The 15,630-nt window shown below is 53.1% G+C and overlaps 6 protein-coding genes across 6 annotated transcripts; 3 read left to right on the forward strand and 3 right to left on the reverse strand.

Moving 5' to 3' along the window:
- Positions 1–1,929: 1,929 nt before the first annotated feature.
- On the forward strand, positions 1,930–6,179 carry CLUP02_12261 (uncharacterized protein; the record flags this gene model as incomplete). Its single annotated transcript, XM_049291225.1, has 2 exons — positions 1,930–4,838; positions 4,889–6,179. Coding segments are annotated over 2 exons (4,200 nt in total), but the record flags the coding sequence as incomplete, so codon positions are not given.
- A 23-nt stretch (positions 6,180–6,202) lies between these two features.
- CLUP02_12262 (uncharacterized protein) lies at positions 6,203–6,823 on the forward strand (the record flags this gene model as incomplete). Its single annotated transcript, XM_049291226.1, has 3 exons — positions 6,203–6,457; positions 6,533–6,590; positions 6,765–6,823. The coding sequence occupies 3 exons, from the start codon at positions 6,203–6,205 to the stop codon at positions 6,821–6,823; spliced, it is 372 nt and encodes a 123-aa protein (XP_049148371.1).
- A 1,474-nt stretch (positions 6,824–8,297) lies between these two features.
- CLUP02_12263 (ribosomal protein S8e) lies at positions 8,298–9,691 on the reverse strand (the record flags this gene model as incomplete). The annotated part of the gene is made up of 6 exons (XM_049291227.1): positions 8,298–8,336; positions 8,467–8,686; positions 8,743–8,760; positions 8,837–9,292; positions 9,460–9,465; positions 9,576–9,691. The coding sequence occupies 6 exons, from the start codon at positions 9,689–9,691 to the stop codon at positions 8,298–8,300; spliced, it is 855 nt and encodes a 284-aa protein (XP_049148372.1).
- Positions 9,692–9,965: 274 nt separating this feature from the next.
- On the forward strand, positions 9,966–10,595 carry CLUP02_12264 (uncharacterized protein; the record flags this gene model as incomplete). Its single annotated transcript, XM_049291228.1, has 1 exon — positions 9,966–10,595. One exon carries the CDS (start codon positions 9,966–9,968, stop codon positions 10,593–10,595), a length of 630 nt encoding a protein of 209 aa, XP_049148373.1.
- A 440-nt stretch (positions 10,596–11,035) lies between these two features.
- On the reverse strand, positions 11,036–13,892 carry CLUP02_12265 (uncharacterized protein; the record flags this gene model as incomplete). Its single annotated transcript, XM_049291229.1, has 3 exons — positions 11,036–11,839; positions 11,889–13,724; positions 13,887–13,892. The coding sequence occupies 3 exons, from the start codon at positions 13,890–13,892 to the stop codon at positions 11,036–11,038; spliced, it is 2,646 nt and encodes an 881-aa protein (XP_049148374.1).
- Positions 13,893–14,587: 695 nt separating this feature from the next.
- Positions 14,588–14,983, reverse strand: CLUP02_12266 (60S acidic ribosomal protein P2; the record flags this gene model as incomplete). Its single annotated transcript, XM_049291230.1, has 2 exons — positions 14,588–14,764; positions 14,825–14,983. The coding sequence occupies 2 exons, from the start codon at positions 14,981–14,983 to the stop codon at positions 14,588–14,590; spliced, it is 336 nt and encodes a 111-aa protein (XP_049148375.1).
- Between the last annotated feature and the right edge of the window lie 647 nt (positions 14,984–15,630).

Genomic DNA, 15,630 nt, shown 5'->3' on the forward strand with positions numbered 1-15,630 from the left:
ATATAAGTATAAAAACCTCTTATTAAAATATTCTATTACTTATTAATTATAATATAATTAATAAGCGTATACGTAAGTAAATGCGTAATCGTAGTACGTAATTCCGCCTCGAGTAAATTCTAGATTATTTAGTTACCTTCTAGTACTTTCTATTACTTACGTAAGCTTATATAAGTAGTATTACTTATATAATTAATACCTATAATAATTTATAAAAATCGTAGATTAATATAGTACATAGTTTGCTTACGTAATATTAATAATAACGCGAATAATAAGGTAAACAAAGTTACCTTCGTAATAATAATTAGTATAAAAGAAGCTTAATTTACTAGTATATATTTAGAATTTTAAATTTAGTAGCGTTATACTACTAATAATCGAACTCGTAGTTATAAGGTCGAAAAATCGAAGTCTGGAAAATCGTCTAAATTGGGTGATCTGTCGTGGGGGGTGATCCGTCGTGTGGGGTGGGGTCTTACTCGCTACTTGTCACTCGCGAAGGTACTTACTTGCTGCATCTCTGCGTCTACGTCTCCTCCGTCTGTGGCCGCTACGACATCTCGTCATCCCTTTCGCTACCGTACCTTGGGCAAACGCACGACTCTTACCAATCCACTCTCGCTACCTTGCCTACTGTCACTCTGCCTACCAGGCTGTCAGCTTTCTCTCGTTATTTTTTTGGTGTCATTTGCCTCTTGAGACATTGAATATCGGCCGATCCATCGAGTCCAAGACCCTCTTGCACAATTCTTTCCCCGTCTCCTCCTCCTCCCCCAACAAGCTTCCTTGTCTCGCCCGGTGACCGGAAAGGCGTTTAATTTGCATCATCTTAGCATCTACCGTCTTTTCTCTCCTGTCGCATCAGAGCAACAGCGCGCGTTCCCTGGCGACAAGAAAAAAAGGTGGAGGCCGTCATAATATTCCCAGCTCCGCTATTAATCGCCCTCTCTCACTTTGAAACGTTCCAGCTCCAGTCTTGGACAGGGAACCCTTCACCCCGACCGTCACCTCCCGCTGCGGCTGCACCAACTTTCAGATTTCCCAGTCCTGCTCGCTGCTCAGACACCCTCGCTCGACCTTGGGATTTCTCCGTGTACACTGCTACACACAGTACTCCGTACGGATACACAGCAGTCTCCTCTTTTTGCGTTGTCCTTGCGTCGACAGTTGATCCCCACGCTGCCGCTGGATTGGACCTTGCAACGAACCAGGAAAGCAAAAACCCAGACAACCCGCTCAACCACCACCACAACCACAACCACCACCGAATAACAAGACCTAGACCCAGACAGACCCGATCAAGGTTTATACCTGAGAAGGGCACCACCCCACAACCACCACCGAATAACAAGACCTAGACCCAGACAGACCCGATCAAGGTTTATACCTGAGAAGGGACGCAAGAGAAGCAGCTGGTTGCCTCGCCTCACCACCAGTCGTTCGTTCCTTTTTCGCTCGTTTTACGGCTCCGCCGCGATTATTCCTTCTTGTCTCGAGAACCTGAACGGTTTATTCCTACGGACCCCGAACGGATACTATTCATATCTCATTATCCACACCCTGGATCGTCCACCCTCAACGAACGAACCCTCCCGTCCACTTGCCGCCTTGTATCTTTTTCTCCCTCCCTCTGCCGGCCCAGAGCATACCTTACCATACCGATCGCCGACAAACCCAAAACCAAAGAAACACCTTTCCTTGCCTGTACACACCCCAGGTTTTTTTTTGTCATGTCCAATTGAGGGGGAATTCCTTAACTTGACTCTACCACACCTTATCTCACAAGGCCGCCTTACTACATACCTTAACTTGGGAGACTGCAGACGTCGTGCCACCGTGACACACCGAGCATTCCGGCCGTCCTCCCTTACCCAACCCAAATCGACCCTCGTACATTGCATTCCTAGTCGCAACTGCATGCTCTAGGTCACTGTTGCCCGCGCGATCGCAAATAACAGCCCTCCAGAGCTCGGCACGGGCACCGACACCTGCACCTGCTGCTCTGTCTCTGTCTCTGTACCAGTGTGTACTGGCAGAGGAATCCTCTCTAATTGTGTTGGTGCGACTTGCCATGAGATGAAAGGCCCGACGCTGACGATGGCTCCGGCCGTTGTCCAACCAGTTAATGGTTCTTACCTACACCGATCCCATACCTCCGACGACCGTAACAACGCCTCAGCAGCGTCTACAACTTCAACAACAACAGCTCCCACACAGCAGAAAGGCTCGAGCGTGCAGGGACGAGCTGCATTCGAGCTTCCCTCATTTGACACCCTTCCCGAGTTCAACACCAACCTCTACCTCGACGGCAAGTCCAAGGAAGCTGCTGCTAAAGAGCAGGCGGCCGCAGCCGCGCCACGACCAAACCCGGCCATGTTGTTAAAACCTCCAAAAGAGGAGGACAAGGAGAACACGAGAGATGGAAAGCAAAAGGAAAAGGACAAAGATGCCGAGAAGCTGCAGAAGAGGGGCAGGAGGGCTTCGTTAATGGAGCGTCGTAAATCTTGGCTACCAACATCTAGATCGCCGTCAAAGTTCAAGGAGCCGCCGGTGCCCGAACGACCCGCCATGCCCGAAAGACCCAGCACTCATGCCGGAGACCACGTGAGCACTGCACCTCTTGCTGCGATGTCTGCCGCCCCCGTAGCACCGACACCGCCGACGCGACCTCTCGAGCCAGAACGCCCCAGGACGGTCTCGGAGAGTTTTGCTACCTTTGCGAAGAAGTCATGGATGTCCACATCCCGTTCCCCGTCCCCGAAGCGAAATCCAGACCCTCCAGCTCCACCGCCTTCTCGCCCTTCCCGAAGCAGGGCCCCGAGTAACGAGAACATCAAGGGTGTGGACTCGACCCGCAAGAGGCCAGTATCTATGCTAGTCGACACAGAGACTGCCGCTTCAAAGAGTGCCGAATCATTAAAGCCTGCACGCACCCTGAACAGAACCAGCACTTTCTTGACAAAGATTAAGCAGCGACCGAAAAGCATGCTCATTACCCTTGGATCAAACAACGAGATCGATACAAATGCCTTGCCCCCATCATCACTAAGCTTGCCCCCGCCCAAATCTGCTGTTGAGAGCGATCAGCCCAGCAAGAAGACCAAAAACAACATCAACAATAATAGTAATAAGATCAAAAAGCCCGAGTCGAAACCAGCTTCGTTCGCCGAATCCCAAACAACAGCAACAGACGAGTCTCTGACGAGCGAAATGTCAGCCAACAAGGATACCATCTGGTCGGTTTTCCGGTCGCTCGACACCGAGAGTGGAAGCTTCGCCACCAAAACCATGGCCCAGCGCATGCACTCTGTGCGTGTTACATTGTTGCCATTTTTGCGGACCTATATGAACCACATCACCAACAAGGGACTCATTCTGGAAGATGTTGAGCGGAGGGCCATTGTGCTGAACAAGTGGTGGACTGGTTTGCTGGATATGCTGGACGGTCAGGGCCAGCAGCTCCCAGGCGTTGATCGGCCGGTTTTGCTGGAGGCTTTGACGATGCTGATGATGAGACCAGAATGGCGACAGACGACGACGTACTTCATGTCGTTGGTGGATCGCTCACCAAACGAACGCGTCCGACCGCGATCGGGGACCCAGTCCACAGCAGACTCATCACAGGCATCGAGCCAAGCTTTCCTCGCCGAATCCGCCGAGCACAATGTGCGGACCATGTTTGTGAGCAACCTCATGAAGCAGATGCAAATTGTGGTGGAAAAGATGTCGCTTCGACACGCACCTCTCAGTCTCGTCAATTGGTGCGGTAAGGCGTGCGCATACGCGTTCTTTTTCTGCCCGTCTGTGGCCGAGATTCTCGTGCGATTGTGGGATTTGCGGCCTGAGCTCATTCGAAGGACGGCTGACGAGTTTGGACTGCCCAAAAAGAATGGCGGCGAGAGCGAGGACATCATGGCCCTGTTCCCACCTAATGTGGGCGTATTGGGCTGGCAATCGCAAAAGACAATCAGTGCTCGCTTCAAGGAACGAGTGAAACTTTCCGTGATGGCGGCGAGGATCCCTTGGTTTAGTCCCTGGGTGACGCGATGGCGTGGTGGTGATACTGACTTGTTTTTCATCTTCTGCAAGTACTACCACATTCTATCTGAGGAGTTCATGCCCGAAGGCCTCCCTCTGCTTGAGAAGGCGCGGTCGCCAGGTTTCATACTGGTACAGGCCCAGATCCTCGCGTGTATCGAGTCCACGATCCACCGCCAGGCCGAAGTCGACGCTATTTACAACCCGCCCATGCCGACAGATTCATTTTACGGCGCCGATGCTGCTGCGACCGCGATGACAATCCCAGGGAACTTGTTGAAGAACATGGCCGAGAACCGCCTCATCGTGTTGTTGAAGGATATTCTGGGCGAATCGTTACCAGTCATTGCTGCCGCGAGACGAACCTTTGCCGAAGCCTTCCTCTCTGTGACTCGTGCTGCGACCCGCCGCGTATCCGCTTTCGACCACAGCGCCGTGTTCACGCTCTGTGATTTCTTGGAAGAGGCACTGGTGGCTTACGACCAGCTCGACGATCTCGAGAACCCGAATATCGCCAAGAGTATCGACTGGTCTTTTTGGCTCAATGTCTGCAGAAAGATGCTCATCTCCGACAACGCTATGACGGAAGTTCGGCTCCTGTCCTTCATCTTCTCGACCTGGGAAGCAGTCACGGCAAATCCCGTACGGAAGAAGGCTTTGTGTCTGGACTGGCTGCTTACCGAAGAGACGTTCGACACCTACTTCAACCACTGGTGCCCAATGGTCCGCGGCTACTACATGCGCCTGCTCTGCTGGCGTATCTGTCGTGACGGCGGCAGCGCGAACGAAGTTGATGCGTGAGTTGTGCCATATCCCGCAAGTCAACAAGACTTACTGACATTCACAGTGAAATCTTCCTTGTTGCCGCCGCAAGACTGAAGACCGTCTGGGCACATTACCTCTTCCTTCGCAACGCCGCCGATGCCGCAGGAAGGCTGCCGCCCTCGACATCACCATGCCTCCCCACGCCGGGCAAGAAGTTCATGATCATCCGTACGGAAGTGAACATTCCGCAGCCAGGCTACTTCAACCAGCCATTCGACTCGTTCTCCAAGATTGTCAATGGCGAGGGAGTCATGTCGTCAACGCCGGCGACAGAAACTAAGGAGGTTGCCAAGCCTGATAACAGCAAGAAGCGCTGGTCTCTGCTTGGCAAGGTGCTGTCTTTGGGTGGTAACGGTTCAGATGGCGAGGATAATGAGTCCTCGCGCAAGGAAACGACGTCGTCCAAGTCCGCCACTCTTTCCAAACGCCGTCAAGGAGGCCCGCCTCTGCCTCCCAAGATTTCCACTTCATCGGCCTCAGCTGTCACGACGTCGTCTGACGGCAGCTCGCCGGGCACCTCGCCGATCTTTATGGAGCAGAAGTTCGTGTTCAAGTTCACGCTGACCTGGCAGCCTCCTGCCGTCACCCAGCCTCGCGATCGCATCCTTACTCGCCCACGCCTTCCCGCCCCGGCGCAGGCCTGGGTCACTTCCCGTTCGAGAAGCGGCAGCACCCCTCCTCCACCTGCTGCTGGTCTTCCCGATCCCACACGGTGTGTCTCTGGCTCTAAGAAGAAGGGCCTCGTCGACGAAGCCAAGAACGCCAGTCCTCTCGCCTCCCCTACCCTCGAGCGCAAGTCTTCGGTCACTGCGGTGTCGTCATCCTCTCTCGTGCGCAGGCTCAGCAATAAGTTCGACTTTGAGAACAACCCGAACGTGGAGCTGATGACCTTCGACTTCGAAAGTGCAGAGAAGTCATCTGCTTCATCCGTGTCTTCCGACTCATCAACGGCCTCATCGCCTACCGAGAGCAAGACCGAGGAGGAGGCGCAGCAGCCGTCGGAGTCTGCGCCCCAACCCCCGCAATCCAAGGCCATGGCCCAGGCTCATGCCGTGCTCCAGGCTCAGCAACGGCCTCACCTGTCCAAGTCCGGAAGTCGTAGGACCGGCCCCGAGCCCCTTACACAACCCCTTCGCCCAACGGGAATTTACGTCAAGCGCGCCGTTTACGCCGGTCGTGCTTTGGCCGAGTGGAGCATCGTCGTTGCCGAATGCAACGGCTTCGTCGACCGCAGACGCGATGAGGGCGTTCTCGGCCTCAGCGATGTGGAAGTCCCGATGCTTACTGTCGAAGGCTTCCGAAAGCTCGGCTAAATACCTAGTCTACTATACCCGCCATGCTTGCTCTCAACACTCGAATGCATTCATACACGAAAATTGCGTATCTCTTTCACAGCAACGAAAGTTACGACATGAAACCGGAGAAGAACACAGAACGATTCTCTCTCCGCATGACAGCAATAACAGCAACATCAAAAAGTACGGCGTTGACAAGCACATCCTTCTCAGCCTCACGAGGCGGGCTTATCATTTCAGTCATGGAGAATTCCCTTGCATCACCACAGCATTATCTGGATCCGTCCAAGCCGACGGTCGCTTAACCCAAAGCTCTTGAACGAGCCCTCCTTTTCATCTCTGTTTCGGCGCTCCTGTTCAAGTCTTCGCAGCCCAGAGCAATTTCCGACTTTTTGTCCCAAGCTCAGGTGGCTTTTGCTCTTCTTCACCGTCAGTATTGTTCGAACCACCACATCATCAAAGTAATGATAGTTTAAATCTCTTCCCTTCTTACTCGTGGTCACTTGTTTTTATTTTCGGCGTTTTTAGGGTCAAACTGGAAAGAGCGGATAACCCAACTCCCTCTCAGTTCGGGATCTTCAAGGGATGTGTGTGAGGAATCAGGGTTCGCAATTATTTTCCGTTTTAAGGCCTTTCAAGGGAGCTTCTTCTACTTCCCTTGAGAACTTTGTCTCCTTGACTTTTTGCTTCTTTTCTTTTTGCGTTCGTCACAAACCGGGGAACACGGGACGGATTGTTTCATTTTTTCAACTGTTCGGGTCGCATTACACACACATGCCAATCTTTGTTGCTTTGTTCGAATCCAAGGGAAGGGATCGAGAGGAAGATAGGTACTGAAGGATATATCCCAAACAAATCAAAGTCCAATGAGAGACAACATTCTGAATCAAATACTGGCACCTTGCCTTGCTTTACATGCTTGTAATGGGAAAACTCTGAGTTGGCGCCATAGAAAGCATGTTTTTTTCGACACAGTGACGTCAGGTGAGATTGCGTCTCAGCGAAAGACCTCAGACTAGGTCTGGACTAGTTTCTGAACTAGAACGCCTGCTGTAGAGGCTCCAAGTTATGGTATAGAAGAACTCGGAGATGTGTCTTGCCACTGAGAGGAAGCATTTGTATGCAAAGCTTACCCGATCCTGATGGTCTGTAGTGTAACGCTTGCCTTTGCAGGTCTCTCTGTGAATTATCAGGTGCGACTAAAATCCACTCTTCAGGAGACCCATCGAATGCCTGCCTCGTGAATACTCTCAGGACTCAAAAGCCGTCGCCTGGGCTAATTCTAAGCGAGAGAACCCCTAATAGGCAACTAAAGTGAAGGGAAAGGCATGAGCGGCGCTTGAAGTGTATATGGCCCTAGTGGTAGATGGTTGAATGCCTGGTTTCGGCAAGCGAATGCGAGCTCGAATTTGGTGACCCTACGTAAAGCCACAGGTAGCTCATTTTTGTTTCTGTTTTGCTATTGCTTGTTCCCTGCTTTCCCATCGTCGTTGTACCTATTTACACTCTGGAAACCAAACACCCTTGACTGCCCGTCTCCTCGACTGTAGGCCGCTCGACGGACCAGAACGTGTTCTCTCGCCATGGAAGCCTGGACCTCGATACCGGTGCCTCGTCGCAAGGATCGCTTGAAACTCGATAACTGTCCATATAGAAGGATTTCTATGATGCGGTTCTATCCAATGCAAGATTTGATCTGCGGGAGGAATTTGCGTCTGATTCGGTGGAAACCTTGGAGGGCCAATCCATTTTGAGCTGAGGGGACTGATACCTGGATATCAAGCTGGCTGGCCGTGGGTAATAAAGGGGCCTATTTAAAAAAGCCCAAGCAGCGAATACCTTGCAGTCATCCTCGTCACTCAAGTCATCCTTTGCCAGTCTACAAATGGGAATCTTGTTTCATCTACCTAGGTTGAAAACTTTTCATATTGTCACTCACGGGCATCCACCCATTCCCCCCTTACACGAGGTGACAGAACGCCTTAACGCCAGCTGGGACTCGACTGCCCCAAGTACCACTACCTCATAGGCTACTCCGCTACACGTTTCGATAGAGGCACGGCGTCCCTGCTGTGCCCCGATGCCATTATGTGACACTCCTTGCGCGATAGCCTTGACTTTTTTTCCTGTTGCCATCTAAACGAGCAGGACTGCGTTTACGCAGCCATCGTTCTCCTGAAGAATACCGTGCGTTAGCTTCTCGTCTTACAAAGTTGACACTGTGCCACGACCAGCTCGTCCAAGCAGCCAAACGAAGCAATCGAAATAGCAAAATAGCCGCGCTTTTCGACGGAATTTCACTTACCGGTGAATTCGTCACCTGGGCGTATCTCCCCCAAACCACTTTGCCGCTCGCTGTCGTAAGGCCCATGTCAGAAACGTTTACTTCCAGCACAGTTCCTTTCGTGAGGACACCCAGGTTCGTGTAGAGAGGGTTCTGAGGGTTCTTCTTGACTCCCAAGATTGGCAGTTTTACGGTTACGTTGAGTTCCGGGTGGCACACGTGCGCGTGCTTGTAACGCAGACTAGAGATCATTGTCAGTAAGACGGAGGAGAAGACAGAGCGCTTCCGGTCACGTACCCCATAGGACGGATGAATCTGATTTTGGGAAAGCACCTCGTTAGCAAAGATCCTCAAACTGCCAAGTTGGCGCCAAATGCGTAGGAATGATTACCGTTCGTGCTTGGGATCTCTCCGGGTGAAGTTAGGTCCGACAAAAGTTGGCTTCGTAATCATACGCTTCCAGGACTTTTGGTGCGTCTTCTTTCCGGTCGAGATAACCTTGAACATCTCCTCCTCAGAGATACCCTTCACCTTGGGCAAAGGAACCTGGAACCGGGCAGCCTTTTCGGCGCGCTTGTTCTTGATCTGGGAAGAAATGGCCTTGGCGTTGCTCGGGTTGTTTCGGTCGAGCAGGTAGGCGGGCATGGGCTCGGAGGGCTCCTTCTCGTCGTTGGTCTTGACGTTGCGCTCCTCGTGGGCCTTGATCTGCTTGCGCATCTGGATCTTCTCGTTGTGGCGCTTCTTCGCGTGAAGCTTGGCGCGGAGACCGCGCAGGTTCTGCGCATCCTTGGACGCCTTGTGGCCCTCACGAGCCTCCTTCTTGCGGGCCTTCTCCTCGTGATCGAGTCTGAGAAAAGTCGGATGTCAGCCCTCCCCTCGTCAAAGTTCCTGGTTGATTTCGAGATTCTAACCTCCGACCATGAAGCTTGCGCCATCTCTCCATATACTATGATTTCTTCGTTAGCGGGCGCCGAGATTGGGAGACGGAGAGGCCCTTCTGAGGGCGTGTCGTACCTCGTTCTGTTCGCGGATTTGTTAGTACAACAGGTAAGAATAGAGAGCTGCGAATGGGAAAGCTACTCACCTGAGGCATCTTGAGTGATTTACGCCCGTAGCGACTTCGATTTTACAGGATGGTGTTCCTGATCTGGACGAAGTCTAGTCGTCCGTAGTGTTGATGTCGGCGAAGCTCCTCAGGGTCGTCGTCCGTCGAAGTGGCGGATAGGTAGCCAAAAAAAAATCCCATATCGATAGCGATGTGGGGTCCGACCCCAAAATTCGAGGTCCAGCCGCCAACATCCCTGCTTGCATCAGCGGAGCAACATATTTTCCGAGCACCCAGAGGAACTGCACTCCAGGTCTATCCGAACTTTTTTGAAGCTTCGTGTTGGCCGGGTCCCAGTCGCGCAGAAAGCTAAAGTCGACGAACGTGAGAGACCAGCAATTGGACCGACAAACGAGGTCCGACTGTCTCTCTGTCCAACGACAACAAAAGATTTCAAACCCTCATCAATCAAAAGATGAGTCGCACATTGCTGCGCTCCGTCCTGGAGCTCAGGACACCCATCACGCGCCTCCCGCCGACCTTCCTCCTCCCGATCCACGCCCGCCGCTTCAACTCCACGGCACCCATCATCGAGCCCGCCGCAGCCGCACAAGATGCGTCTCCCGTCGGCGCGCAAGCCTCCTCAATAGCACAACAGGCCGCCGCCGGCGCCGCCCAGCCGTCGACGCCGTCCGCAACGACCCCGATCTCCGAATCCGTGCAGGCGGCGCTGCCCTTCCTAGCGGCCCAGCCCAACCACTACATCACCTTCCACATCCATGGACGCCCGTACCTCGTCCAGCCCGGCGATAGCGTCCGCCTGCCCTTCAAGATGCCCGGCGTCGTGCCTGGCGACGTCCTCCGCCTCAACCGTGCCTCGGTCATCGGTAGCAGAGATTACACCCTCAAGGGCTCACCCTTCATCGACGAGCGGGTATACGAGTGCCGTGCCGTGGTGACGGGCACGGAGAGCGAGCCGATGAGAATGAAGGAGAAGACGAAAAGGAGGCAGCGGAAAGTGAAGACGGTCAAGAGCAAGCACCGCTACACAATGCTGACGATTAGCGAGCTTAAGATCAATGCGCCTGAGGAGATTGAGGCTTAAGAGGCAGGGCTGGGGGGTGTGCAAGCTTGTTCGAGTATGAATCAGGAATAGTAGGCCATGGATCGTATGATTTCATGTCCTTGTATTGTTCCCCGTCGGGGCTGTACCAATAGACAAATAAATACATTCACGTCATATGGGATTGGGGACTTTGATGGTCGCCGAAAATGTTGAAGCCAAGAGGCTGTAGTACAATTGATAAGACGCATTGTCTAGGTCTGCGTCTCCAGAAAAAACGTGCCCAATCATGGGGGAAGGCCGAAGCCTAGGGAATCAATATTGAAAACAGTGGTGGGGAAGAAAACGACTGCACGAAGCAGTTGAACAAGAAGTAAAACAAACAGCCCAAGAAACTCCGAGCTATGGATATTCCGATGATCATTAAACCCAAGTAATGTCTCCATGACGCCTGATCCAACAACAATGCTCATACGCTTTCATCACCTGCTAGGATTCGTTGCTTTTTTGACGCTGGTCCAGTAAGCCGACGGCCACACAGACATGGCCTCCGCATCTGTCGGCATGCGTTCTCGACACCTCGAGACAACGCTCTGGATGATTCTACCAAGCAGCTCTTCGTCAATGGGAAGCGCCTTTTCGCTCATCTCAGTGGGGTATAGGAAAGGATCGGTCTCGTGAAGGAGTTCTTCACATGAAGGTCGCATGTCGACGTCACGGTTGAGACACCGCCTCAAGGTTCGCAGCAGAGAAGGAGGTACTGGAACTCCACCCATGGCCCTGGACGGGAATTCAATGTCATGGTCCCAGTTGATGATGGCTTGGCACTTTGCCATTTGATTGCTGATGTGGCCAAAGGGAGGCATTCCGTAGACCAGTTGGTACAGAATACACCCGAGAGACCAGACATCGCTCGGCTTTCCAACTTTCATCAGCTTAGGTCGTCCAGGAACTCGGCCGCCTCGAGGCGCATTGGAATCTAGGAGCGACTCTGGCGACATGTAATTCGGTGTGCCCACTTGCGTTTCGCGGTGAACGTTGACAGTCTCATCTGTTCGAATTGCATTGGCAATACCGAAATCGATGAGTTTCAAGCGACCCTTGACAAGAACGAAATTGGCTGGTTTGAGATCGGAGTGCACGATTTCGGACTGGTGTACCGATTGCAGGCACTCCAGCATTTCTTTCCAGTAGAAGCGGACCAAGACCGAATCAAATTTAGGCGATTCGGGATTTTGGCGACTCCTGAGAAGGGTGTGGAGATCCAATTCGCCCATTTCCATAAGCTGAGTACGGGTTAGCCATGCCATCACGATCCAACGGAGGGTGACTTACTAAAGTGAGCATTTTCTTTTCACTGTTCATCTCGTAGTCGAAAAGGTTGATGACTCGTTCATTGCCTCTCAGCTTGCCAAGTAGGTCGATTTCGCCCTTGTAGCCCCGGACGGTCAACTCGTCCGCATTCTCCAGCGATACTCTTTTCAGTGCAAACATTGCTCCGTTTTCGGCAGTAACACGGTAGACCTTAGCGCTACCGCCCCGGCCCAGACAGTCGAGCCTTGTGTAGGACTTTCCGTTGACACGGAGGATATTTCGCCTTTGCTTGCCTTGAGTAGTTGTCGCTGCGCCTGCGGATGTGGTGGCAGCATCAAGGACAGACATCTTAGGCGGAGGCGGAGGAGCGGCTCGGCGCGGAGTGTTGTTGGCCAGGGAAGCCAGAGGCTTGCGCTCAGGAGATGCCGCGGGTCTTTGTTGAGCAGCCTCGGGGTTGATCGAACGCCTGACTACTTTTTCCATGACCATTTCGGCAGGCTTGATGGCGGTAGGCCTCGTACTTCGTACTATAGACACTGGTTCATTCTCCTGATCGTGGGAGGAGGGAACTTGAGGGCGCGGCGCAGGCAACCTGTAATGAATCTCTTCTGGCTCGTCTCTTTCTTGGGGAGAATGGCGCGCAGAAGAAGGGGCCGGTGGTTCAGCATACGACGTAGGCCTGCGATGCGTTGCTCTGGAAGGATCGCTCAATGCGACTGGACTGCCTGATGACATTTGTCTGCCGTTGCCATAGAAGGATGATGCCACGTCGTTCTCCATGTCTGCGCCGTGTCCATCGTGATATTGGCTCGAGATCAGACCCTCGCCATCGCCATCGCCATTAGCCTCCGCCTCCTCCTCACTCTGCCTTCTGCGCCCACGTCGAGCGGGGCCGCTCAAGAAGCTTCCAGGAATCTTGCCTACTCGCTTGACGCGCATTGAGCCCTGCAGTGCGAGATTGTCCTCAGCCTTGGTGGTTCTTCCAGCATTGGAGGCTTGTCGGGACACACTGCCAGGGTTAACACCGGCGGCGTGGCGTGCTACTGTGAATGGCTCCTCCGGGTGGTCCTGTTCCATGTGGGAACCTGAACGCCTAGAATGACTGGATGAGTTGGTGAGGCGACTTCTATTGCCAGACGAGCCAGCAGCAATCCGGACGACGCGAATACCTTGGGCTGGTGTGTTGACATCTTGGGGCGGGTCATTCTTCTCATCCGAGGATTGGTTTCGGCTCTCTGGCCGACTTCTAGATTGGGGACGTTGGTTGGTTGATCGGGACAGCGAGGTAGACCTCCTCTTGGCGGGACGCATCTGGCCAAGGCTTTTGGGCGTATTGCTGAGTCTCACAACTCTTTTCCGCACAGGGCTATTCTCTCTGCTCTGTAGCGGCGACGTGGGTTTTGTTGACCTTGTGTCGTACGCTTGGGCACTTCCCGATCGGAGGGACCTTCTCTCCTCCGTTGCAGAGCTCGTAGACGCGGCAAGGTTACTGACGCGGCGACGTGTTCTAGGCGGTGAAGCTGCTCGTTGCGGTTCAGGGCCGCTTCCATCGTTGAGAAGTGCCTTGGTGAGGGCACTGAGCTTCATAGGCACGGGTATCTCGTCATCGGAGCTATCGTGCATGGCGTACTGCTGCGAGTCTGCCTTTTTTGAGAGCGCGGGTGCAGCGGCGGTCGCATGAACAGGGTTGGATTCGCTTCGATTGAGATGTGGACGAGAGGGCAGCCTCCTGAGGCCTTGTCGTACGGACGTTTTTCGTGACAGGCCGGTTCCGGCGGTGCCCAGCGGCGTGGGAGAGGCTGTCGACATTTCGAGCTGGTGGGATAGTTTGTTGTTCCAATTTTGCGCAACGGGGGGCTGGGAATTAGTGGCGCGAGTCTCCACGTCTCGACGGCCAAACACCTTCCGCCAGAAAGAAAGGGATTGATTTTGGCGATTGAACACTGTTTTACGTGTCAAATGTGCCCATGATCCGAAAGATTGCAAATGGAGGAGAAATTAGTTTATGCGGCGCGTCACTAGCATCTTGTATGTCGGAGGGATGTGTCGATTCCTTGTCAATTGAGGACGTTCCCAGTATTTGGGGCTAGCAGGGGTCGGCCAATGAGAAATCAAGACCGGGGGATGCTGTTGTCGGAGCAACGATGGGCTGAACAGCAAAGCGTAAGGCGACACATTCATCGTTGGGCACATGGAATTTGAGCTTGGGACTAGACGCTGAGTCTTGCCTGAGGCCACAACAAGTCTTCAATGCCTGCAGCCTACCTTCGATCTTTAAGTTGATGTAATCCCCATGCAAGGTGGCAAGGTATCTTTTCGCTTAAGATATACCGAGCGAGACCAGTCACAGCTTTCGGTCTTAGGTTTTCAAAAATGGTTGCGCCCGATTTACGTGCATCTTGTCGCGAACATGTCGCCCCACATGAAGCGGACTTTGAGCTTCGTAGCATTATGACGAGAGCGCTAACATTCAAAGCTCGAGTTGACATGCATTTGTTTCACTCACTAGTCAATCAGGGGGAAGAACACGATAAATCATTTCGGGCAACATTGTTCAAAGAACCAGCGAGCTTTTTATTTGACCGAACCTAGCAGGTGTTCCTACACAAACGTGTGCCGAAGCCCAACCCAAGAGAGATTTCCCCATGTCAATGACTTGTGAAAACGTCGGCCGATTGCTGCGTATATTCTTCGATGAGGCGAGGGCGTGAGAGGGGTATTTAGTCGAAGAGACCGAATCCCATGTCCTCGTCGGACTCCTCCTTCTCCTCCTCCTTCTCCTCCTTGGGGGCGTCCTCAGCGGCACCACCGGCAGCAGCACCGCCGGAAGCAGCGGCGGCACCACCAGCGCCACCAGAGGGAACAGAGGCAAGCTTGCTGGAGCCCTCAGCGATGAGCTGTGTACCTTGTTAGCATCTACATCCTTTGCGCCTATCGCGATCAAAGTCGTAACGAACCTCGTTGATGTCCTTGCCCTCAAGCTCGGAGATGAGCTTGTTCAGGCGCTCGTCATCAGCCTCGATACCGACGGACTCAAGGACGGCCTTGACATCCTTGGCAGAGGGGGAGGTGTTGCCACCGAGGCCGAGGAGGAGGAAAGCGGCGAGGTGCTTCATCTTGAATGATTTTCTGCGACGAACGATTGTTAGAAAAGAGGGATCGTTATTTTTTGCGCCGGCGTCGAGAATATGAAGAACGATTGGCGACGAGATGTAGATCAAGCGTAGAGAAGAAGGGGGATAACTCACTGTTTGTCGTAAAGAACACGAGAGGTCAATCAATTTAACCGCGAAGTTGGGCGGAGACTGAATCTTCGAGTCTTGGGAGATTTTCGCGTGGTTGTTGAGATTCGGATGGTTGTCGGAAATGGAACTTTTTTTTCGTTTTGTGAGCCAGAGGGTGCGGGACCCTACCTTAGGGCGGGGAGGGCGGTCGGTGGCTGGGATAGCCGACTAGAAACCTCACAAGCCACACTTGTCCTGTCTTTGGCCTCTCCAGCCACACTCAAGACCCCCCTACATCTGCTCGGCCCGTGGGCCACTGACAGCCTTCTGAATTCTACCAACAGAAATCGACCGAGAGCCCAGCATCAAAGCGCCAAGGGCCCAGTGGATCTCACTCCACCGGAATCGGAGCCACTCCAGCTTCCGGATAGGCTAACGGATTGGACCACAGTCCAAGGAACCTAAGATAGGTGGACGGTACTGGAAGGACGGTACCAGTGATTCCACCCCCCAGGCCAACATATATAAACTTGCCGACA

This window comes from Colletotrichum lupini, chromosome 6 (assembly GCF_023278565.1).
Source record: "Colletotrichum lupini chromosome 6, complete sequence".
Taxonomy (NCBI): domain Eukaryota; kingdom Fungi; phylum Ascomycota; class Sordariomycetes; order Glomerellales; family Glomerellaceae; genus Colletotrichum; species Colletotrichum lupini.